The 26,151-nt window shown below is 36.8% G+C and overlaps 1 protein-coding gene across 5 annotated transcripts in view; it reads left to right on the top strand.

Annotated features, from left to right (window-relative positions):
• The window catches only part of HACE1 (HECT domain and ankyrin repeat containing E3 ubiquitin protein ligase 1), a 52,379-nt gene that overhangs the window by 14,403 nt on the left and 11,825 nt on the right, over nucleotides 1-26,151 (top strand). For 4 of the 5 annotated variants that reach the window (XM_027895069.1, XM_027895042.1, XM_027895059.1 and 1 more), the window contains 11 exons: nucleotides 1,245-1,346; nucleotides 3,118-3,224; nucleotides 6,876-7,122; nucleotides 11,765-12,102; nucleotides 15,508-15,576; nucleotides 16,217-16,304; nucleotides 18,043-18,154; nucleotides 18,243-18,340; nucleotides 18,526-18,613; nucleotides 19,647-19,796; nucleotides 24,789-24,985. In XM_027895069.1, the coding sequence (XP_027750870.1) occupies nucleotides 1,245-1,346; nucleotides 3,118-3,224; nucleotides 6,876-7,122; nucleotides 11,765-12,102; nucleotides 15,508-15,576; nucleotides 16,217-16,304; nucleotides 18,043-18,154; nucleotides 18,243-18,340; nucleotides 18,526-18,613; nucleotides 19,647-19,796; nucleotides 24,789-24,985 (1,596 nt within the window). The remainder of the gene's footprint in view (nucleotides 1-1,244; nucleotides 1,347-3,117; nucleotides 3,225-6,875; nucleotides 7,123-11,764; nucleotides 12,103-15,507; nucleotides 15,577-16,216; nucleotides 16,305-18,042; nucleotides 18,155-18,242; nucleotides 18,341-18,525; nucleotides 18,614-19,646; nucleotides 19,797-24,788; nucleotides 24,986-26,151) is intronic. The other variant, XM_027895050.1, reaches the window with a different exon arrangement.

Here is a 26,151-nt window from a genome sequence, read left to right as displayed (position 1 = left end):
TGTTGGTGGTGCGAGGTTGATAGCTGGACTTGATCTTAAGGGTACTTTCCAGCCTAAACAATTCTATGATTCTATACCAATGTGTACTTAATGGTACTGTTCTTATTTTTTGTGATTAGTGTTTTTAATTTCTGCTTCAGTCTGCAGTTTTGCAATCGTTGTGGCACCACTTTATACATAAAAGTTCTGTTAACTTCATTTAGATGTGAGTAGTGACACCTGGTGTTTGCTGTTTTGTAGTGATGATCTTACTCTGTTTGAGATCATGTGGTTTATAAGTTCTTGATGCCCAGTAAGAAGGGAGAAAACAAAATGTTTTCTTTCTCTTTACATTGAGGGTTTTATTCTATGCTTACAGGTTTGTTTTTCAGAGTAGATACATGTTTTTAGAAGACTGAAGTTATAGATTCATGTACTTTTTGCCAATATTACCTTGATCTTGAAGATTTGACTTTCATTAGTTCTTTGGATTCTGGATGGTTTTATTTTTTAATACTTGATTTCTTGGTACCAGGAACAATTGATTTAATCTGTTTAATGAATTTGTTATCACTGAGGTAAGTTGTCAACTGTCATTCAAAGAGGAGGAGTCCCTGAAGTTGCAGCATTTAATGCATTATATGGTCATCTTTCCAGGGTAGAAGTTGGTACGTTTTCAGGTGTCTGCTTAAAAATGCAGCTGTGTTAAATAAGAGTTGGTGCATATAAACCACAAATTCAAGTTCTGTTCTTTCCAGGAAACATTTTTTCTCGGAAGGATGTGAAGTTAGTCTAAGGCACAAGTGGAATCATATTTGTGTATTGATTTTAAAGTTAAATAATCCTTTCATGGGTTTATCCTATTTCTCCCTATAACAAGTCAGATATGTGCCTTATGAATCCTTAGAAAAGACTTGTTCTGAAGGGTTAGATTCTGGGTATAATTAAGTAGACACTTCAGCAAGGGGAAGAGAAGAGAAATATTGCACTGTTTTTAACCTTTGGTCATTGTTAGATGAAGTGTTGTTTAACTGTAACTTTGGCTTGGTAAGTAGGAAAATGTTTCAAAAAACATAGAAAAGGGAGTGGATATATGTGAGCCAATATGTGGAAAAAAGTTTGATTCTATCTTCTCTCAAAAGTTTTGTGATAGCTAACTTTGATTATTGAAGTTCAGTTTATAAATTCAGAATAGAATTTCTCCATTCAGCATTAAAAAAAAAATTCTTTTAATTAAAATATTTTTTGAACGATTGCTTTTTTAGGGTGGTTATGGGGAGACTTGTGAAGTCTTAATACAGTACCATCCTCGACTTTTCCAGACAATAATTCAAATGACGCAGAACGAAGATCTACGGGAAAACATGGTAATACAGTATTGCATATTTTATGGCTAAGGGATCTGTCTGTATTGTGGAGGTCTGATAGCTTCATATAAGTGTCTTGATTAGAAGACTCTACCGCAACTACAGTGCCACAATAGTTGACCACTGTCTATTATTCATTCTCTATGGAAAGTGTCTTCACATTATTTTAAACACAAGAATTTGGAATTAAAACTCAGAGCTGTTTTCAGTTAGTGTTCTAACTTTGCATATTTGGCAAAGTGTTATAGATGATTGAAAGAGCAGACTTGTTGCTAGCTTCAATACAAAGGTGCTGGTAGAGCATTCTATAGATCCAATTATTTTGTGTAATGGGGCCTGTTTACCTTCACTTAGTCATTATCTGCAGACATCCATTCTAGGATGTGTCTTAAGGCTTGAATCATCTAGAATGAACTTAAACATTCATGGTATAAACATTCATACATTATCTGTATGAAATTGCCCTGTACAATTAGAGTGTAAAAGATTGCAGCTGAAATTTCATTTGATTATTATTTCTGTAGATGAAACTACTCTGTTTCTTTTTTAATGGTTCTATACCTTGGTTTTTTTGTTGTTGTTATTGTGGGGTACTACAATCTAAAGCAAAGAAAAAATTTTGTTTCTTGTTTGTGTAGTGGGAAGGAAGCATGGGATGCTTTTTCCCCTTCCAAATCTAGGTAGCTGCAGAGGGGGGGTTAATACATTATTTGTTTGAAAATGACTGCAAACAATTTTACAGACTGCAAATAAAAGAAAAAAAAGAATAGATTTAATAAGGTATTGGCTACCACTTTGCTGAACTTAGTGTACTAGATTTTTGATGTTTTAATTTTGTTTCTAACTCCATTACTTCCACTACAAGCCTGAGGATTTATATATAGAAACAATGTTTAATTTTCTGAGACAGGGTTGAATTTTACAGAGTTAAACGACAGAGGTGGGAATTCTCAAAGTATACGTTAGATGCATGGGGAAATGATAAAGATTATTTAAATTAAAAGACAAAGTAAAAACTAAAACAATGGAACAAAAAAACCTCAATATTGTAGAAGTGAAGACAGCAAGAAAATGAATTTTTCATCTATCTGAGTAATGGTGGAGGTGCGTGCAAAAACAAGATCTTAATGAGAGGGTATGCAAAACATCCACATATTTCACAAATTTCACAGAATATTCTTGGTTGGAAGGGACCCTCAAGGATCACTGAGTCCAGCTCTTAAGTGAATGGCCCATGTGGGGATTGAACCCACGGACCTTGGTGGATCCGTGCTCTATCACCGTGCTCTAATTAGATAATATGTGGCACAGTTGTGTGTCACTGCCAAAATGTAATTGTATTTTGAAAATGAGTTTCTGCGGCCAGCTCTGAGCTGTTCTACTCAAAGTCTTGGATGATGACCAGTTCACATTATCTGAAAGTGATGACGTGAGGAGACTGGGTATATGTTGAAGTCAGGAGTCACATTTTAAATGTCATAAGTTGTTCTTATGAATTAAAAATACATTGTTAAGCATTCCGCGTTCATAGATTCTGTAATGTTAAATATTCTGAAGTACATGCATTGACACTAGAATTACCTTTTCAGTGATCTTTGTAAATCATAATGAAACGTTAACTGAGGTTATATTAGATGTTGGACAATGTACATTATTACATTATTATTGCTAGATATTAACGCATGGGTGATAATGTTCTAAATAATTGATAAATTACTGTTGATCTGATGCTCCTTGACGCTCTGCAATTCCTTTTGTTTTAATCCTTCAGTTGCGCCAAGTTCTGGAACACTTGTCTCAGCAGAGTGAAAACCAGTATCTTAAAATCCTAACAAGTCTTGCTGAAGTTGCTACAACAAATGGTCACAAACTGCTTAGGTAAGTGTGTGAAGATCAAAAGTAGGTTGATAAACAACCTAGTGTTTAGTGCCACTTAGTAGTTTTAATAATCTAAACTATCTGATGCTAAGCACATGCTGGAGTAGATGGATCCCAAATCTGATTTGTAGGGCAGTACCTATTTAGATCACTGTCTTCACAAAGACTTCAAGAAAGAAAGCTGATGTCCTTGTGTAGCTGCTGGCACTCAGAAGCTTGAGTTGCAGAGAAGTGTATTTTTTTGTTTGATTGGTTTGGCTATGTCAGCTCTAGGCAGGAAATCTTTTTAGATGTAAGTATCGAATAATTTTTTTTCCCCCTCCCTCTCCCTTTTTTTCCCTTCCACATTTTTAATTTTCTGCATGCATTCTTAGTATGCTTGAGGAGAGTTTTGTTGCTTCAGACACTTTCTCATGTTTTCTGGCTTTGATTACCTTCCATGGCTACTAATATATATGAGGCCAAAAATTTCATCTACCAGCATGCTGTCTCAGCAGCACAAGCAGTGGTTACTTGGGGAGACACATAGAATAGGTAAGCATATTTATCTAGAATGCCATCCAAGTTTTTCTGGCATCTGTTAGAGGGAAATACCTGATCTGTAATTTGTTGAAACACCAGTAACATTTAACTGTTTTCAAAAGCTAACAGATTTTGGTCTAACCTAAATGCTTTACTAGAAACTAAGAGAATCTTTACTGAAAGAGGTTGAGTCTGAAAGCATGAGTGGAACTTCCTTACTGACATGTTCTGGATGACTTCTTAGAAAGAGGTTCAAGAGTGTTCTGTAACCAAAGAAGCCTGTCAGCTTAGGTTGTAGACGAATATGACTGAAAGTTTCTCTTTAACTGGGGCCAGGGAGCGAGAAGCCCATCAGTTAGATGGAGAATAAATAATATATTCCTACTTCTAGGTGCCCTTTCTTCCCCATCAGTTATGTTACATTTGGATGGAGCTTGTAGATAGCAGGTCAGAACTCCTAAATGATGCTAGGAAGTTCATTACATCATTAATCGAAGTCTTATTCTGATGGGTGTTCACTTTGATGAATTAGTCCAAAAGTCTTAAGCCTTTTAAATGTTTGGGATTAAAGTGCACAGACATATTAATGACACTTTGTTTCTGCAAAGGTGACTTTTTCAAAGACTTTAGCTGTTGTTGAGCTTCAGTGTGTATCAGCTTAACTTGTGACGTATTCCTTTTTGTCTGCAGAGCCAATAGATCTCCCACAAATAATTTGAGATAAAGTGTAAAAAACCATTATACAGGAAAGGGCTTCAAACTTGTTCTCTATAGGTACATTGTCAGAAGTTGTGGTGGATGGATTAGATCATATGAGGCAGTTTTTGTTTCTGTTTCAGTGTCTTCAGAGGTAAATTGAACTGATTGTTGTCTAGATTTGATTTATTACTGTTACTGCTCCTCTCTATTGAGCTCCCTCAGTATGGCTGTAGAAACAGAACTTATGTGCTTATACTGTCCCTCAATTTAAGCTGCTGTGCATTACTGTATTTCTGCATGTGGGTGGCCTAGCGGTGGCTGAAAACAAGATGGAAGTGTTGCATGGCATTGGATGAGGAGTCATTTCTCGAGATGCCTGTATAGTGTCCTGTGGACTTTTAGTGGCCCACTTATCTTGGGTACTTTGTAATAGGTCACAACAGAATTGTAATATAAAAAGAAAATAATTCCAAGACACAGTTTCACAAAAACTGTGTCTCTGTTCTCTCCAGTTCTGTTTCCTGTCGGAAGCAGTGAATTTCTACTCTAAGAAAGTATTTCTCAGTTGCCTTATTATACAGAATGAGGATCAAGGTAGTACTTGGTGCATATAGGTACTCTGAGCTTGGGCCTCTTTCTGCTCTCTCCTTCTTCCAGCAAAAGTATGTCAAATGTACTCTGTACCTGAAAACCTCCAATAATGATATTTTTGCATGGCTGAACTAATCTCATCACTGTTTGTTTCCTGGATTCTAACCTGCAGCCCATTGCTTTTGGATTTGTCTTACTTTAGTTCAAAAGTGTCTAAAGTTGTTTTTTGTAATGCTTCTAGCAAGTAGCCTGGGGGGCCACCAAGATTTTTCTTGAGGACTTCTGCCCTGAGTACCAGCAAGGACCCTGTTCAGTTAGAATTACCTTCATCGTGTATTTCCTCTTTCCAAGAAAAGATTTCAGTGTGACATGATTGGGTCTTGCTGGTGCAGGTTAGGCTTAGCTGAATGTTTACAAATGTGCCAGTAAAAGCATCAGTAAGCTATTAAACCACTTTAAGGTTTTTATATATATGTGGGTCCTTTTCCTGGAGACCAGACTTCAGTGGAAGTTTCACCAGGAAAACACTGCTGCTGAGAGATGATGAACCTGAACTGAAACATTAGTGGGTTTTTTTTGTTTGTTTGTTTGTTTTCGTTTGGTTTTTTGTTTGCTTTTTATCTTCTTGAGTTAGGTTGTTGTATTCACATATTCTTTTGGTATATAAGCAAAGGTTTCATAAATCCTAATTTGTGGCTGTGACCAGAGCTTCTGGTAATAGGATTACAGATCGCTGGTCAGAGGATTTTCTTTACTAGTTAGAAACTTAGCATTCCCACTGTTGCATTCCTTACTCTTTGTGTTCCTTTCTTATGCTGATTTACTGAAGACTTTGTTGGTTAAAGTATAGATTGTGACAACAAAGACATACTTTGTTTGGTAAAATTCTTAGTGTATTGCTTTTAAAAATTAACAGCTCACTGGCAGTCATTGAAATGTAGTGCTGAAAACAAATAGGTCTCTTGCTTTTACCTGTGACATAGGGTGAATGAGGTCATGATAAAGGTACTGTAATGTTACAACTAGCTATGTTTCAGAATTAACAGATTACTAGTTGCGTCAGAGGTTTACAGCATTCTCTGAGATGTCAGTTTTCTGGTGCTTACTGATTTTATGTTTAGAAAGCATGCTTTAAAGTTGCAAACACTTTAAGGATAGATTTGAATATATGATCACTTCTATAATATTTATAAGTTAGTAGATTTTGGTAGAAAAATAATTAATTTTTTGAAGACATAAAACTTTTAGTGTGTTTATTGGATAAATAACATAATGGTGCTTTTGTTTAATGTCTTTTAGGTATATGTTTTTCTTGAGTAGAAATAGTGGCATCTTTACCATCCTGATCCCTTGGTGGATTGAGGTAGTTAATGGGCATTTAGAGTAACAGCTGGTGAGGATGGGCTGTGGCAGCATATCTGATTAGTCACTATGCTTTTATTATTGGATGCTGTCTTTCCTGAATTGAAAACATTATCATCTGAATATCCCAACTTGTTTCATGTGCTTAGCTCCTTGCTGTAGTAAGTTGAATTTCCTACTGGCAGTTCATAAGAAGTGTATGTGTGTGTAAAAACAAATGAAGTGTTTTGCAAGGTATGGAATTTGCTGTTCTAACTACTAATTCAAATTGTGTGCACATGTTAGTAAAATTATAGTGCTTGTATTTGACTTTTCGGACTGGTACAGGAAATGGAAATGAAAATTCACTAGGGTTTAAAGCTTAGGGGGTTTTTTCAGCATGTGTTTCAGACCCTACCATTAGATTGCTTATTCCTTAATATACTAAATTATTTCATATAGGAAAAGAAACTTAAACATTCAATTTTTTTCCCCCAGCTTGTCAAGTAATTATGAAGCTCAAATGAAGAGTCTCTTAAGGATCGTGAGGATATTTTGCCATGTCTTTCGCATTGGCCCATCCTCTCCCAGTAATGGAAATGACATGGGCTACAATGGAAATAAAACTCCAAGAAGTCAGGTGTTCAAGGTCAGAAAAGTATATGATGTTGTTAGGAAGATAGACGTTAAAGAGATGAATTTCACAAAGCATGCATTCATTAATCAGACATCTCATGAACAGGAAGTAAGTTTGGTTGATGTTCCTCTCCCTTCTTAAGTTAAACCTACCTCTTTTCTTCTCTTTTATTATTTTTTGCCCACTGCATTCATTTAACCACTGATGCACATCTCATGATCTATGTTTACTTCTTATTTAATACATTGTTTATTAGATGTTGAAAGTTTAGTTACCCAGCTGATTTTGGTAAACTTTGTTTTTATTTTTGTTATTTAGGAGTGTAGTAATCTCTAAATGTGGTAATATTAATATAGTACACTATATTAATTTACTTTCAGAATGATAATTGGGAGATTCAGTGCAAGTTCTGATCATTTAGTTTTATCCAACTTCACAAGAAAAATGGGAACAATTGAAATCTTGATCTGTGTGTGGTTTTCACTATGACCATGAAGTCTTTTTGCAAGTTGTTCTTGGATTTTATTATTACGTGCTTTGAAACATATCAGCTTACTACTGCCCTTGCAAGGTTATTGATTTATAGCTGTTTTCAAACACATGCTTTAGGTGCTTGTCATTTAGTCGTTTGATTTCTGAAGGTGTCTGGTTTTTTTCTGTTTGTTGGTGTTACACTCTGGATTTAAGCTATAAGATGCCCAGAGCGGTTACATTTTTGTTTAAGACTTTTTAAAAGCCTTTTGGTTCGTTATAACATCTAATTAGTGTCTGGAGGAAGAGTCACACACTTTTCTCTAAGAGAAATTCTTTTTAATTTAGTGAGGAAAATAAGATAGTTTGACAAAAGGTTGTTACAAGAGTAAAATGCAAGCAGGAAAAAACATTTCACTGAAACATTCAGCACAAAGACCCATTCCACAGGAAACACCCACTAAAAACAATCAGTAACTTTAATAAAACACAATTCATTGATTTTAAGTTACCCACAAGAGAAGAAAAAAAAAGTAAAAGAGGAAAACAGATTGAAAGAGTAAAGAAAGAGGCAAGTAGAGAGGGGAAGGAAAAATGGTCACATGGTGCAGGCAGATGGAGAAGAGAGAGAGAGAAAAAAGAGTTACCAATAAGATCTGATAGTTCACATGGTGAACATGACTTTTCAATTCCACATAATTTCAGAACTCAGTATAAAACAAACAAAACCATTCAATTGCAGTTTGCAAGAGAAATGGTATTTCAGCAGAATCACTAATCTGTGTGCCCAAACTACTTTGTATGCTGAAAGAGTTGTTTCCCAATTTAATGTGGGGTTACTTGTGCAGTAAACGTATATTACAGAACTGCCACAGTTGTCCCAGAAAATATCAGTAACTCTTAAGAGTGTGAAAACCACCTTTAGGTTTTTAATAAATAAGCAAAATCTATCCTACTGTTGCTTTAGCTAACATTTCAGAACGATTTAAAAGTTATTATTGCAATTATTGTAATTTATTTATTTAGAAGTGTTAAAACCTTCATAAGGGACACTGTTGTCTCCATGATATTTAAAAGATTCATTTCAATTTCAAACTCAAAAATATAAAACTGCTAATGAGAACTTATTCTTGTTTGGGCACGCAGGTCTGGCAATGCTAAGGTAATTAATAGCTGTGTCTGGATAAGTCTGTTCTTCCCTGAATTTATGGTGACTGGGAAGTGGGAGATTACACATAGTGCTGAGTGAGTTGGGTGACTTCCAGTTCTCTCTTATTCCTGCCTTTTCTTTTCCTTTTTTGTCCTTTCCTTGAAAACATGGTTGTGATTGTCTTTTCTGCCTTTTGGGAGGAGGGAAAAACCCCCACTACATGTCTAGATTATTGCAGTGGTTTGCAAGCTACTTGAAGACCTGACAGTTTTATGTCTTCATTGGTACCAGTCCTTGCATGTGTAACGTGCAGGTTAGTGACAAAGAACTCCTTTTCTAGTTTTTATTTTATTTGCGTTTTCTTGAATACAGATAGTCTAACTGGTTAGTACGGACTGTTAAGGAAGCCACAGAGGTTTTTGCTACAAAATGGGTGTTAAATCTGTGTTAAAGAAGTCAACATGGAACTTCAAGATTTTAAATTTGAGATCCATATAAAAAATTTTAGAAGTTGATAGCTTTTAATTGGAGTTTGCTGCTGATCTTAAAATTTAGTTGTGGGTATAAATGTTGCAGGTAACTTGAATTTTGATACAGGTTTCTGACATAAACCATCAGATTGATAGTTCATGTTCCACATAAGGTGCTGAGTACTTTCCAGAGCATAAGAAAGTGATACAGTTCTCCACCCATTTCTTTGAATGCTGTTTGAGTCAGTGAGGGCCTCTAGATACAGTCTTTCTTTACAATATAAAAAGTTGATTGGTTGTTCAATACTGCCTTCTTTCAATAGTAGACTTTTACCCGAGGAGGACTGAGAGCAGTGGCAGGAGTTTTGTCTTGTGGTTGGGTATTTGGAGGAACATTATCAGGCTTATTGCATGTTACAAGGAGTTGTTTCCATTCCTTTTAAATACTCTCCTGTTAGGTCCGAATAGATCTACCTGATGACTTTCAAAGATGTACTTCATAATTTCTTTTAAAAAGCTGGTGCAAAACCATATTTTATCCAGTGTAAGAAATGAAGAAAAACTTTCTTTTAGCTTCTTTCTAAAAGCTTGGTTAAGTTTTTCTGTACTGATATACTGATTGAACATATTTTGAAAAGTTTTCACTGTAATCTAGCTTATAAGGGATTGAAAATGTGAGTACAGCTTGATCTGAAGCTACTGAGGAATGTTATTGTTTGACAGGGTCAAGAAAATCACAGGGCTCTCTGTGCTTTACTGAAATTCCCTGAATGTGATTCAGACCTTTTTTTAAAAGTGGAAGCACTATCTAATGATACACATTCTTGTACTGGTCCTGTAAGATACAAAAGAATCATTGAATTTTGTCTCCCAACCTTGAAATAAGCTACTGCTAACTCAAAAAAGATCTTAGAATTGAGGAACTTTATGAATAGTAATTGTGACTAAGTTTACATTCATCACTTTTTCATCTATTGCTCTTCCAGTTGCTGTTTAGTGTGATCTGATATTAGGGAAACTTGCTGCAAAACTTCTGTAGTTGAACAAGGTTGGGAAGTTGTTAACATTTTTCCCTTGTTTCAGATACTAGTCTTTTCTAGAGTTGAGGTAACTTCTCTGCTATGACAGTCACTTCATGGATCAGTGATCTCCTGTGCCTTCTGTCCTAAAAGGCTATCTGTCATCTGGCAGAAGATTTTGCTCCAATGTAGCGGTTTGAATGTGGGTTTGATTACTGGTGTCTTGCTTTCTGGATGGGTAAAGAGAAAGGCATTGCATAACTAAATTCTTGTATTTGGGGGGTAAGGTGTGCAGCTGGAAGAGCTGGGTACTCAGTCAGACTCAGTTGTGTGTTGACTTGTAGTTTTGAAAAAAAACATTGCTGATGGTTTGTTTGAGTATGTCCACATGACACCTGAAACTGTCTGATCACGGATGCTAATGTAAAATGCTGACTGTCATGGATATGGAGGTGATGGGCAATATTTAGAAGTGCTTTATATCCTGAAGTTAGGCTAGAAAGAAAGGAAATGTTGAAGCTGCTATGCTTGACTACCCTTTTGAATGATGTTGTAATAAGAAACTGAGAAAAACTAACTTTGGAAAAAACAAATCAGGTGGAAAAGTTCCAGAAGATGTGCTAAGTCTGTGGGAAATAAGAGATAAAACACAAGATATCAGTGGAAAATGGTGTCTGGCAAGATAAGCATTGAAAAATTTGGGAGAACAAAACTAAATTTTAGTAGTCTAGTAAATAACTACCTAGTTAATTGAGTCAGAATTACCTAGTACTTGAGTCAGATTATCTCCCTGTAGGATTCATATCCCAATGCTCACTAGACTGTAGGCTTGTGAAACAAGCCCTTACACCCCTTGTGGTCTTTTTGTATGCTCAGGCCTTCTTCTTCTCCATACACCTTGGAGCAAATGTGTAGTGACAAAATTGTACCAGGTTTTAATGTTATTAGTTTTGAGCAGGGTGTTGTGAATGAAGAGTGCCTTTGTTAAAAATGAAATGTACAGCTTTAAAAATTGATTTGTGATTTTGATGATACTTGTTTCTGTTTGATAAATCTAGATGTTAGTGACCCTTACTCTGAGACTTCTGGGGTACTGTCAAAATGAGCTGTTACGAGCTCACACTCTACATAAAACATGTTCTTATTAGATACATGCATTGGTCTGAATCTCTGTGGTGTTGTCTGGAGTTCACTGCATCTTCTTGGTAGAGGGAGCTTCTTTGACCAGGTCTTTAAAAAAGAACTCTCTTACTCTGGCAACTCAACCTGTGTATTATTGTTTCTCTGCTTGACTGCAGCAGTCAGGCAGTATTGTGCTGGGTAACAACCCTGAGGCCAAACTCTGTTACACAGTTCAATTCTATAGTTCTTCTATACTTCTTTCTAAATTACTTTATCTTTCTTCCATCTGCTGCTTGATTATTTTCCTTCTATATGGAATTTTCTTTGTGCTCTTTGGCTACAAGTACAGAATTTTTTATGAGTATTTGACTCTTACCTCTAACATGACCTCTAAAGGATCACTTCAAGCTTTAAAATGTGCCTGATGTCTATTTGCTCAAACAGCATTATCACATTATTAATATTATCTAATGTCAACGTGTGCCTTTTCTGTCTGTTTTCTCGTATGTTTATTGCAGCCACTGGAACTGCTCTGGCATTCTCTAGATGAATGGCTCGTTCTTATAGCCACAGAGCTTATGAAAAACAAAAAGGACTCTGCCAACATTACTTCTATTTTACTGAAGCAAAAAGGACCAGATCACCAGGATGCTGCTCCTGCACCTTCCTTTGCCGCTGAGGGAGCTGAGGGAAGAAAAGACCTATCCACTGATGCTGTCGAGTTAAAAGCATATGATGTTGCTGGGAAGCAGGAAGCTTGTGCTGATTGCCAGGATGTTATCTCCATGACAGCAAACAGGCTAAGTGCTGTCATTCAAGCCTTCTATATGTGCTGCTCCTGTCAGATGCCTCAGGGGTAAGGAGAGGATTCATTTTTGTTATCCAAACTATTACCATTTTAAAATCACACATGCTTTCTTGGAAGAATGTTGGTGCTGACCACATTACATTAGTGACAGTCAAGGGTATGTTTTTTAATGCTTTCTCTATTTCAGTTATTTGAATTATTTGAATGCCTTTTTTTTTTTCCCTGGCTCTAATGACACCAAACAGCACTGCAAATTTTCCATAGTGCTGCTGCCTGTGAGTGTAGCTGCAGTGGGACAAATTTTTTATTAAATGTCTAATGGCTTTTTGTAATCATCTAGTATAATTGGAGATAATAGAATTTTGATCTCTAGAAACCTAGCTGTATTTGCTGTTGGTTCTTAATGTGAAGTTATCCCTGAATTTAATATGGTTATCCAGCAAGAACAGCTGTAGGCTCAGAAAAAAGTGATCATTGTGTATGAAAATGATGGCTGGGGCAAAACTTTTTTGACTATATTGCAGAAGTTTATAACAAGGAGAGTTCAATCTCAAAAATAACGGTCACGTGGAATCCAGTCCCAGCTTGGCAAACATATAGTTTTGTGTGGATCAGGCACTGCAACTTAGGTAAATTTAGTGTCTGATTTAAACAAAAAACAAGTGTGTCCACTGTAACTGAGGTCTTAGTCGGGCCTAGATTGTTATGGATTATATTTGTGAACTTGTGAGGAAGGGATCCTTTGGTTCTTCTGAGTGCATAAGTACACATATTATATGCATAAGTATGCATATAATACCACATACCATAAGTATGGTGGTATTACAAGCTCTCTGAGGAATCAGGAAGCAAGGTTCATACTACAGGACAACTCTTGCTTATTCCTGGCCACTTTGAGGGTTTTTCTTTCTCTGACAAATTGAGTGGAATAAAAGCATTCAAGTTGACCAGTCATGTTTGTCTGGGGCATACTCTGTGGACATTCTGGAAGATGAAACGGGGATCAATCGCATTGAAAAAGGAACTGCTGTTTAGCCATTTCCATTGATGTAAGATAAAATGCAATTAGGTATTATTGACAGCAGCCAAATGAAGAGCAGAAATGTTTACAGAAGTGATTACCTACATTCCCCCTGCCACCATCCGTCTCTGTACCAAAATTCAGTCATCAAGGTGACTGTCTCCCAGGTGACTTGCTGATATGACTTGCCCTGTAGGTCTGTCCCAAAGCATAATTTATGCTTCATGTTAAGGAGAACCCCCACAGATACTACATAAGTTTGAGACTACGGTCAGGAGCGTGAGGACTGTTTCAATAACAACTGAGAGAACTCCCTGAGATGTGGGAGAGAAGGCTGAATTGTGTGTTGCTTTAGGGCTTTTCAGAACTGTGTAGAGAATACAAAGATCTGAGACTTGCTCTGAAGTTTTTATGTTAGTAGTGTTGCTTTAGATCAGGGGCCAAAAACTTAGTCACCAGGCAATTATTGTAGAGATAAGGTAGAGAGCAGTTTTAACAGAAGGCCTTCAGCCACCATGGGCATACAGAGATGCATGTCCCTGTGTCCAGGGGGTTCCACGATTTAAGGTATTAGTCCATCCCATCCCAGATCTATCTGCCCCTCAGATCCTCCCAGTTCTACCCCTCGGCATGCCCTTCTGGAAATTAAGTTAGAGGTCTCCAAGACCCCCTCTTCCTCATCTTCCTCTTCATCACAGCATGTCCAGTCCTTGGAGCTCCTCCACTGTTCTGGGGTTTTGAAGGATGCTTTGACTAGAATGTATCTTGTTGTTCAAGCCAGGGTGCAAATGTTCTTAAACAGAAAGAGGACCTACCTTGAGAGAAGTCTAAACAAGCTACAGGAATTTAGAAAGTTAGATATGAAATGGGGTAATAGGGTTGGGTAAATGTGCAAATTACTGTGCTAAAGTGTGAGCTAACTACAGCTACTCCTAAAATCTACAAAAAGCTAAAAATCAAAAAAATCCATAGGCATCAATAGGAGTAAATTTTGTAAATCAATACTGCTGCCATCTTCAAATAATGTTTGAAATGATAACAAACTATATTTTCAGACAAAATGTTTTAAAACAGCTCTAAATTTAGGTTTGAGTGTCTCTATATTTAATGGAAGAGAGTAAGCAAAGCTCATAGCTTTCCACTGTTCTTGATATTCCTACAAGGATGGCATTTCATGTTGGTTAACATCTGAAATATTTAGGTTATTTTATTTTACTTGCCACAATTGCTTTTCTTGTGCAGATGCTGACATTGAATCTACGCATTGTTTATTAATATACTGAAATAAAATGTTCCAAGTTTTCAGCATCAAAAATGACAAGTGTATGCTTTTTCTTCTGTTCCCCATATATTGTATCTTACAGCTTGTGTGGCAATTTACAAATAGAGTTAATTTCCTTTTAGGGAAGACTCTTTTAGTTGTTTAATGTTTTCAAATCATCTCCCAGATCAGAAGTGTGTTTAAAAAGTTCTTATTTGGTCTCTGGGAGATTTTACTTGCTTGCTTGTTTGTTTTTTATGCAGATGAGTGAAAGGATATAGTGAGACTTGTTTCTTCAGAACAGAATAAGGAAAACACCTCAGTTTTGTATAAAATTAGCAGCTCTTACCTAAATTGGTGTGGGGAACAGGAACAGTTGTCCTGTACTAAGTAAAGTACTGTTTTTCACAGACTTTAAAGAAACTTGATGAGAGAATTTTACTCATGTTTGCAACTATTCATTAGCTTTTACTGAAGGATACAATTAAGTATGGGTTTGGTTTTCTTTTTTGCAGGATAGATGTTAATAAAGGTAGTGAAATTTGTACCCATTTTAATCTTTCCTTCACTCTCCATATATATATATGTATAGGAGAAAAAAAATAAATTCATGCTACTATGAGACTCTTGCCTGGCAAGTAATTTTGTTGAGGTTTTTTTTCATGCTTTTTTGTTATGTGTATTTTGCCATTAAGCAACCTATTGTCCCCATTATTAAGTTTGCTAAGTTTGAATTTTATTTCTTTCTGGCATACCACAGTTTACAAGATGCATTGTGGGAGTTTCATACAATAAACAAGAATATAGAACAGCCTGCATATCATATGCATTGTGCATGTAATATCAACCCTTGCATGTATGTGCTTCCATTGAAAGCTGGGAGGATTCAGTAGAAAAATATGTATCTCCCTTACTTTGAGCTTTTCTTGTTCATATAGTTAGTAACAGTTGGAGGTAATGTTGCTTGACCCTCTTGGTTACTGGCATTTTTGCCTTTTCTGTTAGTTTATTATGAGATCTTAATACTGTTGAGTATTTAGTTTCATGATGACTTGTTAAACAATATCAGTTTCTAGTTGTGTAGTATTTTATTTAAAAAAAAAAGACAATTTGTGTAATTCAAATTATTTTCAATTTCACTAACCGAAAGCGTCATATGATTTTTGAACAGGATGACGTCACCTCGTTTTATAGAATTTGTTTGTAAACACGATGATGTCCTTAAGTGTTTTGTTAACAGGTAAGCTTCGACAAATATGGGTTTCGTAATCCACCCTTCTGCCCAGCCACCCTCCCCCCAGTAAATCAAACTGATTTTTTTCTTCTTACTGAGTTGTATTTTTAGGCTTTTGTTGTAATCTATGTACTATATTCACTTTAATGGTCCTGCCAAATTCAAGGGAGTATAGATTAATGATTCAGAGCTCAGACTTAAATGAACTCTTTTGCATATTTAAATGATCTTATTTGTGAGATTCTGTGGGATTTCGTGAACAAAATCTGTTTCACAGAGCAACAGAATAATTTCCTTAATGGATCCTTTCCTCCTATTTATTCCAAAGAAAGGCTTCACTTTTGAGGCAGATGAAAACTTTTGTTCTTCCTCCAGGATGTGACTTCTTAAAGGAGTCTAAACCATCTTTTTACAGTTGGCTGTTCTCAGAGTTTCTCTGGGACTGCTTCTGTGTGGGGAGCTGCTTCTAATCCTCCCATGTTTTGCAGATGAGGTATTTGAAAACAAGAGAAAAACTGACTAAGTAGAAGAGTCTGTTAAAATCTTCTTATGTGGCTAATTGCATTGTCTCTTTTTGTGGAATTTTTGTATCATGAAGCATTATTATTAAATCTCTTAACAGGCTTCTAACCTGTTTTTCTTCCAGAAACCCCAAAATAATTTTTGATCACTTTCATTTTCTTCTTGAGTGTCCTGAACTGATGTCCAGATTTATGCACATCATAAAAGCTCAGGTAAGTGTCAGGAGATGCTTAGTTACAACTTCTGCACATATACAAAGGGTGTTTTGTTTAAAAATAATATTTAAAGAAATTCTATTTGAGGAGGATGGAAGAACTAAGTTTGACCTCTAGTGTTTCTGAATCTTGGATGTTGGAAGATCAGATTAAATGGACATGGCAGCCTGATTTCTGTACTTGTAGGTCTTTGAAATATATAAGTGAGTCCATTTGAGATAACCGATGTTAGATATGTCTTACAAGTCCAACTTTGAGTTAAACAAAGCTAAATTTCTATTTTTAAATCTATTTGTGCACTTCTAAGAGATTGGACTTTAAAATGCTGTACTTTTCCCCTAACTGACTTACATTTTGAGACAAACCAGAGGATAAATACACCACTATTAGTTGATTTGACCATAGTTAATTAGTGACAGCTTCTTTAGTAAAACATCATGTTGTCTTGTTACACTTTGCTCAGTTTCCTACCATTTTTTTTTGTTTCTTTGTTTTGTCTCTTTTCTTATTCAAGTAAAATGATAAACTCACTTCTCAGTTTGACATGGAACATGAATTCAAGATTAAAGAGTTACTCTAGGGGAGTACCAGTGTAGTTACATTGAAAAATTAGTGCACAAACTCCTGTGTGGAATTTGGCTCCTATACATAACTCTGTAGTCTTGGGCATCTGCCATATTTTCCTTACTGTGCTGTGCATTTGTTCTATTACAAATGATGTTTGGGTGATAATGAACGGTTTGGAACTCCTTCATTTAGCACACACTGGATTACTTTTGATTTGTTCTCCATTAGAAAGATTCTTTACACTAAAGGAGTTTTGGTCAACTATTATGGTCAAATACCAAATTTTCTGAAAATGAAGGTAAAGTTCCTCTACCCAACCAAAACACCCCCTTCCCCCAGTAATTATGGAAAGTCTGTTCCAAAAGCTTTATTCCCTTTGCTGTGAACAGTACAATGTTTTATTTTTAAAGGTACATTGTTTTTAGTAATCCAGTTCCATTTGTGGGACAAGGGTGTAGGTGTATTGTTTAATCATTCTTTGGTTGAAATGTGTGTTTTTGAAATTCATTACCTGTGAATAATGAAGAGGCACTGAGAACTGAAACCCTGTTTGTCAGGTCAGCTAAATGTACGTGCTGTGAATTGTGGTGGATGAGAAGGACATGACACAAGGATGTCCTCTGTTAGAAGAGCTGCAAAATATCAGTCTCAATCCTGAGTCAAACAAGCTAGAACCTTCTCACCTAGGAGTTTCTTTGGAAGGTTTCTTTGGAAGGTTTCTGGTGCCTTTGAGTTGTTTTATAATGCCGGAGGACTTTACTACAAGTAGGGCTTGTTTATATCCCTTGTGCTTCTGTGCTCAACTGTGGTTGATTATCTGTTACAGAAGCCAGTGACTTATTTCTTATCTGGAGTCCTTCACACCCACCGCTTCCCTGTAAGAAGTTTTGTGCTGTTTTTCTCTTGTGTGGAGAACTTTGATAGCAATTTCTGCATAACTGGTGGTCCAGTCTTCCTGCATACGTAGCTTCAGCATACCAAACTTTGGCAAGCACTTAAGGGCATGTCTAGTCTTTTCCCAAAAATACTGTGTAGCTTATTGAGGTAACCCGGCACATCTCAAAAATTACCTGAGAAGTCTGCATAACTGTTTTCCAGTCATGCTTACGAGAGATGATGAATTCAGTGGAATGCATCTATATAATACGGTTTACACTTTGTTTTGTAGCCATTTAAAGATCGCTGTGAGTGGTTCTATGAACATTTGCATGCTGGGCAGCCGGATTCGGACATGGTGCACAGGCCTGTCAATGAAAATGACATTCTTTTGGTTCACAGAGGTATTGTGTTATAAGTGGAATTAATATATCTTTGAAATAAAATGAAATATAACAAGGTGAAAAAAATTAATTGATGCTTTGCATTTAGATTCTATTTTTAGGAGTAGCTGTGAAGTTGTGTCTAAAGCAAATAGTGAGAAACTGAAGCAGGGGATTGCTGTGAGATTTCATGGAGAAGAAGGCATGGTGGGTAAAGCTACACTGTTTTTTATGGTATTTTCATATGGAAACATTAATTCTCTTTCATGAGTACTGTTTTGAACTAAATCCTGTTTTAAAATTACTTTAAAAGAAATGTGTAGTTACTCAGTACAATTGTTGGAGCCATGAAAGTTCTTTGTACTAATATGTTTTATTCTTTTGACATGCAGGGACAGGGTGTGGTGCGTGAATGGTTTGATATCTTGTCCAGTGAAATAGTTAACCCAGATTACGCCTTATTTACCCAGTCAGCTGATGGTATGTTTCTGCCTTTTTTTCTCCCTAATTTTAGGGTATTGTCTTTTATAAAAACATCATTTCAGAATATAAGATTATTACTTTTTAAAAGCAACACTGACGGAATTGATCTTGTATATAGAGAAATGATATATGGACTGTTTGTTTTTGCAAGAACATATGAAATAATTTTTTTTCATTTGAAGTTTCGTTCTCTTCTGTAAGAGGAGAGTGAGTTGTTGGTTATAATGGGTCCACACTATCTCTGCCTGGTTGTAGGAGGACATAACACTTTCAGAGTTTTCCTTTCTTCTGCATCTGCAAGAGAACTGTGGAAGTATTCCTCTATTTCCTTTCAGAAATCCATAAATTCAATCAGCTGCTTTTTGTTGTAAAACCAGATGTTGATCTCCACAGGTCTCCCTTGCATTTGACTTTTTGTCTTTTGGGTTTTTCATATAAAGCAAGTCTTTATCAATAAAAGATTTCACATCATCATCATCATCGTCAGTGCTAAGTGTTTTGTTTTCTACCTTACAAAGTCTTGGAAAGTGGCAAGGGATTCAGTCAACAGTAGATTATTTCATGAAAGCTAAAAGGAAAAGATCAGGGATGTCTGTTTGAGGTAGTCTTTTCCAAAAAGACCAGGATTGGACTGTGTCCTGCCTTCATCTGGCTAGAAACAGGTGAAAGGAAGTAGATACATGCTGATCCTTCCTTTGAGCATGGTCACAAGTTGATAGAAGCAAAACCCATTAGATTGAGCAAAAAATGCTCATAGAAATACCAGTTTATAATTCCCCTTTTGCTGATGATAATTATTTCAGAGTGGTGCCTTGGAAAGTGACAAAGCAGTATCATTGTAGTAGTAGGGTGCCATTACATTCTAATACATTTCTGTCTGAAGTCTTTTTTGTGTAAACAAAAAGCCCCAAACTTCCAGAACCCCAAAATAAAACTCTTGCAGTAGTTTCAGATGTTGAGTGTATTTGACAAATAAACACCTCACTTGAAAAAAAGTGTGCTAAAATATGATGATATTTTTATTTTATAGGAACAACCTTCCAGCCCAACAGCAACTCTTCTGTAAATCCAGATCATTTGAACTACTTCCGTTTTGCAGGCCAGATCCTGGGACTAGCTCTGAATCACAGGCAGTTGGTGAACATATACTTCACGAGGTCATTCTACAAACATATTCTTGGTATGGTTTTATTAAAATCCTGTTCATTACTTGTAATAGTTGTTTGAACACTAAACCTTTTCCTCTTTTACTTTTATGTGTGTATTAAAATTGAAAAAGTCTTGGAAATAATGTCTTACTAGTCTTTTATGTACATCAGAATCACAACATAATATGGCAGTAATTGCTATTCCAGTCTGTGCCTCACTTAGGAGCTGTTGTGGTTGCAAAATATAGAAATACATGAGCAAAACTGTGAGGGAATTTTATACAGTTAGCAACTTTTTAAAAAATAGTGAATCTTTATATTTGAATATGAATCTTAAATTAAAAACAAGGAAGGCATCATTACTCTGTCTAAAGCCTAATCATGTAATTTAGTTGTCTTTACTATTGCTGACTGGGAATGCCTGAAAGGCAGAGTAGTGCAACCAATTGCTTTTGTGGTACATGCAATTCTTTGCATCACAGTTGTGAAATTCATCTATCCTGCTGTGTAGTGTCATTCTTGAGAAATGAAAGTAATTGTTCCCTAGTTAACTTGCGACAGACTTACGAAATTGAGAATGTTTGTGAACTCTGGAAAAACTCTATCGGACTTGTTTTTTTTTTTTTTAAGTGGAGGACAACCTCTGTTAACTATGGTATCTGTGGTCTAGGGCTCTTCTTTGAGAACCTTTGTGCCTTTTGATTGTGCCTCTGCAATGCCATGAAAGAACTTTTCTTCTTGCATGAAAAAGTGTGGAAGGGTAAATTCCCTGTGCATTCTTATTACTCCTCTAAGTACATGAATTTATTTGCTGCTGCATGCAGAATTGCCTTTGTGTTCAAACACTATTCTTTGATCTTCTTTGAAAGTATAAGATAGCTTGATAATTGTCTACCTGCAGTCTTCCTGTGATGTTTGCTGAGGACAGATCAACTCTGAAAGTGTTCAGGGGTCACTGTTGCAGTTTGGTGGTGGTGCAGGCTCAATCGTCTTTGTCAAGATCTTCTTCACAGAGGAGTGTGTTTTCCTTCTCTGCCTTTTTGCTGCAGGGGAGTGGCCTTGTTCTGGGCAAGAGGCAGTGGAGGACAGCCACTCTGAAGCAGCACCATGTAGGCAATGCTTCCCTACTCCTTGATCTTCACATAGGAAAGTGGTTCTAAAGTATCATTGTATGGCACAATTTGGTACTGACTTAAGGCTTGGCCTCTGACATCAAAAAATTCCTCTGAGTGAGCAGAAGAATCATGAATGATTTGGGTTGGAAGGGATCTTAAAGATACCTTGGGCAGGGACACCTTCCGCCAGACCAAGTTGCTCAAAGCCCCATCCAACCTGACCTTGAACACTTCCAGGAATGGGGCATTCACAGCTTCTCTGGGCAGCCTGTTCCAGTGCCTCACCACCCTAACAGTGAAGAATTTCTTCCTAATATCTAAACCTGTTCTCTTTCAGTTTAAAGCCATTCCCACTTGTCCTATCACTACTTGCCCTGGTAAAAAGTCCCTCTCCAGCTCTCTTGTAGCCCGCTTCTGGTACTAGAAGGTGCTCTAAGGTCTCCCTGGAGCTTTCTGTTTTTCAGGCTGAACAACCTAAGCATTTCACAGCCTGTCTTTATAGGAAAGTGGCTCCAGCCCTCTGATCATCCTTGTGCTCCTGCTCTGGACTTTTTCCAACACATCAATGTCCTTCCTGTGTTGAGGGCCCCAGAGCTGGATGCAGCACTCCAGATGGGGTCTCATGAGAGCAGGGTAGAGGGACAGAATCACCTCCCTTGACCTGCTGGTCATGCTTCACTTGTTGCAGCCCGGGATGTGGTTATGAGTTAACGCTCACAGACTGATCTCCATGTGATGTATTCACAAAAAAGAAAAACTTATTTTTCTGCTTGTTGCTCATCACCTCTTCTGCAATTGACTACTAATGAATTTGGGTTCCTTAGTAGTTTGATTAGTGATGATATGGCTGATTTTTTGGTTTCTAAATTGACAAGATGACCTTGCTTTTTTCCTTTTTCATTTTGCTAGAGTAACTGTTGCAAACCAAGAAACAGCAGTCAGTAGTCTCTGTTAATAAACTCTCCCCAGTCTTATTAAGATCTTGTCATTCTCTTGAACAGGCATTCTGGAACTTTCTAAATGTTTAGACACATTTAACTTAAGTTTTCACAATTGTTTATCACTTCTTACTTATCAGACACAGAGAACTGGAAAAGTACACCCTCCACTTCCCAGAGTAGTTGCTTTTTCTGCCTCACCGTTCCAAGGCCTTTTCCATCAGCTTTGTGCATCTCCTATTTTCTTGCTTAAGGAATCAGAGTTGTATAGCAGCAGATGCTTCTGAGGAGTTTTCATTTAATTTTTGTTTCAGGTTCAGCTATGAGTTATACTAACTGTTATTCATATCAAATACAAGTTATCAGGTTACAGAAGTACGAATTTCCTTCAACTACTTGTCAGGCTTTAAGTGAAGGAGTGTGAAATCTTTTGCAGCCTGAAACTGTTTCCATTCCTTTGGTTTTTCACCTTGCACTGAGCTCCTTGTTTTCCCGTAGTTAAAGTATATCCATCTGTTGATGACATTAAAACCACCGGTTGTGAGGTAAGACCTTCTGTCTCTGAGGAACAGTGTGAACCTTTTTCGAAGGAACTCCTCTTTTTAGTCAACACACGATGTGGAAACGCCTTAGTTAGAAGCCAAAACCTGTATGAACAAATGTGACTACTTTTTTGAGACTCGGGTGGGTACATCACCTTTTTTCCGCTGTGGTGAACTGAGATCTTTCTGCAATAATATCTGGTAGGCAAGGAAAGATCACCAACTTAGGTGATGACCCAGCTAACACACAACTAATGTGCTTTATAAGGTGTTCGATACGTAGCATGCATAATTTTGTGTGTGTCTGTGCTGTGAAATCAAACATTGTTCTGTCGGTCTGCCTATTTATTAAGGCTGCACTTATTACGGGTGTAGCACGGGCAAAAATACGGTCAGAAACTAATAAGGCCTCTTAGGTTTGTTTGTCTCACTCTTAGTCTGTCTGCCTTCTGCTTAAGCAGGGGAGGAGAAGATAGTTTCTCCAGTGCTCTTTTCCACTTACTTTGTATTTTTTTAAGGAACCAATTACTTTTCTGTTTATAAAAGTTCTACCTCCAGCCCACAAAGACAGGTAGCAGATAGATTCTTTACTGCACTATTTGCTGTTAGACTTCAGTCCATTGTTGAACAGTATAGTAGAAAGTAGTCCTTGAAATGGCATAAACAGAAGTGAAAATTAATTTCTGGGTCAGTCTGTTTTGAACTGGAGGCCTTAAATGCTTGAATATTAAATGAAGTTGTCTCAGAGCTTACCTGTAGTATCTTTTTGAAGTTCTGTGTTTCACAGAAATACCTGCTAATCACAATTATGCTCAGGTAGATTTCTCTTCCTTTTTCAAACTACAGGTGCTTTAAGAGTATACAAGAGAAAGATACATAGTATTTCATGGGATTCAAGTTTTTTCCTGATAAATCTGATGGAGTTTCTTTATAACTACCCTCTCGAGTCTGTTGATTGGTGAAATATCGGTCATGCAAATGAGTGAGCTTACTGCTTTGGTCTCACAATATGCTGACTATGAGTGTACTCTCTCATCATAATGCTCCAGTTAAGTTTCTTCCCTAAAGTTGGAGTCTCTGATTCCTACTTTTTAGTCTTCTTTTCCCACATTTTGCTTATATCCCTCAGAGACATCATTATTTCCACATTTCATATGTGAAATGCGCATATGCTTGCTGGTTGGCAAAAGTGAATGTCCTCTAGTAACTACTAGACAGCTGTTAGATTTTTTTTTTTTTTTTTGAGGGACAGATGACAGTGATATTTAATTAGTAGGTTACCTATCCCTCTCTTAAGCTGGAGTGTTGCTTGATTTTATTAGAAAAACAATGCCTTATAGCTTCGGTACACACCATTTCAGCACTAGTCAACTCTTTCATGGAAATACTCTAACAGTTTTTGCACTACTAGATGTCTGAGAGGCTGCTAACCTTTGGATTTTGTGTTACTCTGGGGTACTGCATCCACAGTTTGTGTTGTGCCAAGGCTTCTAGTAATGGGCACCCATATGACACTGCACAATGCACAGAAGATGATGAAGTAAAACAGTACTTCCCAATAACTTGCTTTTCTCTAAACCTCCTACCACCCTTGTCCCCTGCCCCTTTTCCCAGAAATGTATTTGTCTTGGTAGAGTTAGAATATCTATCATGGCAGAGTTAAGGTAGTTGGGGGTTTGCTTTCTTTAGTGAAGAGGGTAGTTCTCTTGCATAAACTCAGGGTCACCTTGTTCTGGGCACATTTGCTCAAATGTGTTTGAGTGCCATGTCTGTGAAGGGGCTGTAAATAGCAGTTCCTGTACTTGGATAAAAGTCAAACTTTTAGCAACTCTCCATTTAAGGCTTTTAAATGACTTGCAAGTTTGGGTTGAAAATTTAAAACTCCTATAAATAATTTTTTTCAACTGTATAATAGATCCCATTTTAACTATGGTTAATAAGAAAACTGAAGAGCAAAAGGATTTTCTGACTCCAGGAAGGTTCTTTCCTCTCCAAGTCATGTTCTAGGGGCAAGGATATTATTGTAGAAAAATATGGTATTTGGATTTTTAAAAGTTGTGTAGAAAACTTTAAGACTTTGTAGGAAACATTTAACATTGCATGTTCAGTACGGTTAGATGCTGTAACTTAAATCCATTAGAGAGTAAAAATTGTACAAATTGTTTTTGACTGAGTGGTGTGTCATTTGCCTCACTGGGGGGAAAAACTCACAGAGGAAACTTGATTCTGTAGTATTTTAAAAATTTAATAAGTGCAGTTCTGATGTAATTTTTAACTGTGGATTCCTTATTCCCTTTTTCTGTTACTGCATTATTCTGGTTTCTCTCTAGAGGGCAATCTTCTGCCATATATTGTTAAAAATCTTTTAGCTTTATCCTGTTATTTTGAGCAATTTTGTCTCTTTGTTTTTTGTTTTTGTTTTCCCCCAGGTATACCTGTAAATTATCAGGATGTAGCATCTATTGATCCAGAGTATGCAAAGAACTTGCAGTGGATTTTAGATAATGATATCAGTGATCTGGGTTTAGAGCTGACCTTCTCTGTTGAGACTGATGTGTTTGGAGCAATGGAAGAAGTGCCACTGAAGCCCGGGGGTGCAAGCATACTTGTTACACAGGAAAACAAGGTGAGTATACAGGTTTATTCAGAATTTGATAGTATAAGAAAAGTGACTGTACCGACTTTCTGAATAACTGGAAGGATAAATGGTATACCCATTTTGAAGGAAATACAAAAAAGTTAAAAAAATTACCAACACTCTTGCCCCTTTTTCTAGCTTAGCGTGTTATACAGAAATAGTGCTTTTTGAAATCTTTAAAAAGAGTTCAGGCTTGGGGTTCTTCTTTCTGAGAGAACTGTGGAAGGGAAGCTTCAAATGAGGGGTTTATTTTAAAGGTTATAAATAATCCTAAAGTTAAGTCATGGGTATATATACTGGAGAAGTAGAACAGTAGCAATTGCTGAAAGTAAAATAGTAGTTAATGTTGCAAAGTGTGCTGCCTTCTGGGGCAGTCTGTGGCACTGGATTGCTCTGCATTAACATGCAGATAATGGATGGAGTAAAAGGCTGCAGAAAGCTTTTTCAGCCATTTGCAAGTCACTTGGTGCATATGGAAATAATGTACCTTTTTAATTTACTGTTATAGTAACAGGTTAGGAAGGCTCCAGTTCTCTGCAGCATTAGTTCAAAAAGAGAAATATTGAAAAACACAGCTGGATTTTGAAAATAATCTAGAAATTAAAATCAACATCAGTCTGATTGAAGTTGCGACTGAACAGCTTCAAGGAACTGCAGGAGTGTCACGGGTAGACCTTCAGGTTTTTTGTCACATTGACTCTGGATGCTGCTGTCTGCTTTTTGTTTTGAATTTCATTTGTGACGGGCTTGGCCCGTTCTGTGTGCTCAGGGAGCGCTCGGCTGCACCAGCGGTGTCGGCAGCTGCTGCGCTGGGAAACGGCCGCTTGGTGTCAGCGTTTGTCGCAAGGACGAGGTTTGTGTTGGAGCAATTACCGCTGGATCCCTGTATCCTTAATCCTCATTTTCATTAAAGCAGAGTGTCATTCCAGTAACAGGAATACATGTTATTAGCCTGATTCTGCAATGTTTCCTGTAGTACAGTCATTTATGAAAGAAAACAGATGGTAAGATAAGTCTACTTGTGAAGGCAGGGGGTGTTTAATTTCTTTATTATCTGTTGGAGAAAGCAAGGATATTGATTCTTGTTTCTGGTCAGTCTTAGCTTCTCAGTATATAAAAAAAGATGTATTTGACATAAATTGTAGTTTCATAAC

This window comes from Empidonax traillii, unplaced genomic scaffold, assembly GCF_003031625.1.
Source record: "Empidonax traillii isolate 1590-97213 ecotype Southwest subspecies unplaced genomic scaffold, ASM303162v1 scaffold16:size2589160, whole genome shotgun sequence".
In the NCBI taxonomy this organism is placed as follows: domain Eukaryota; kingdom Metazoa; phylum Chordata; class Aves; order Passeriformes; family Tyrannidae; genus Empidonax; species Empidonax traillii.
The sequence above is the reverse complement of the archived record's forward strand: the minus strand, read 5'-3'. Positions and strand labels throughout refer to the sequence as shown.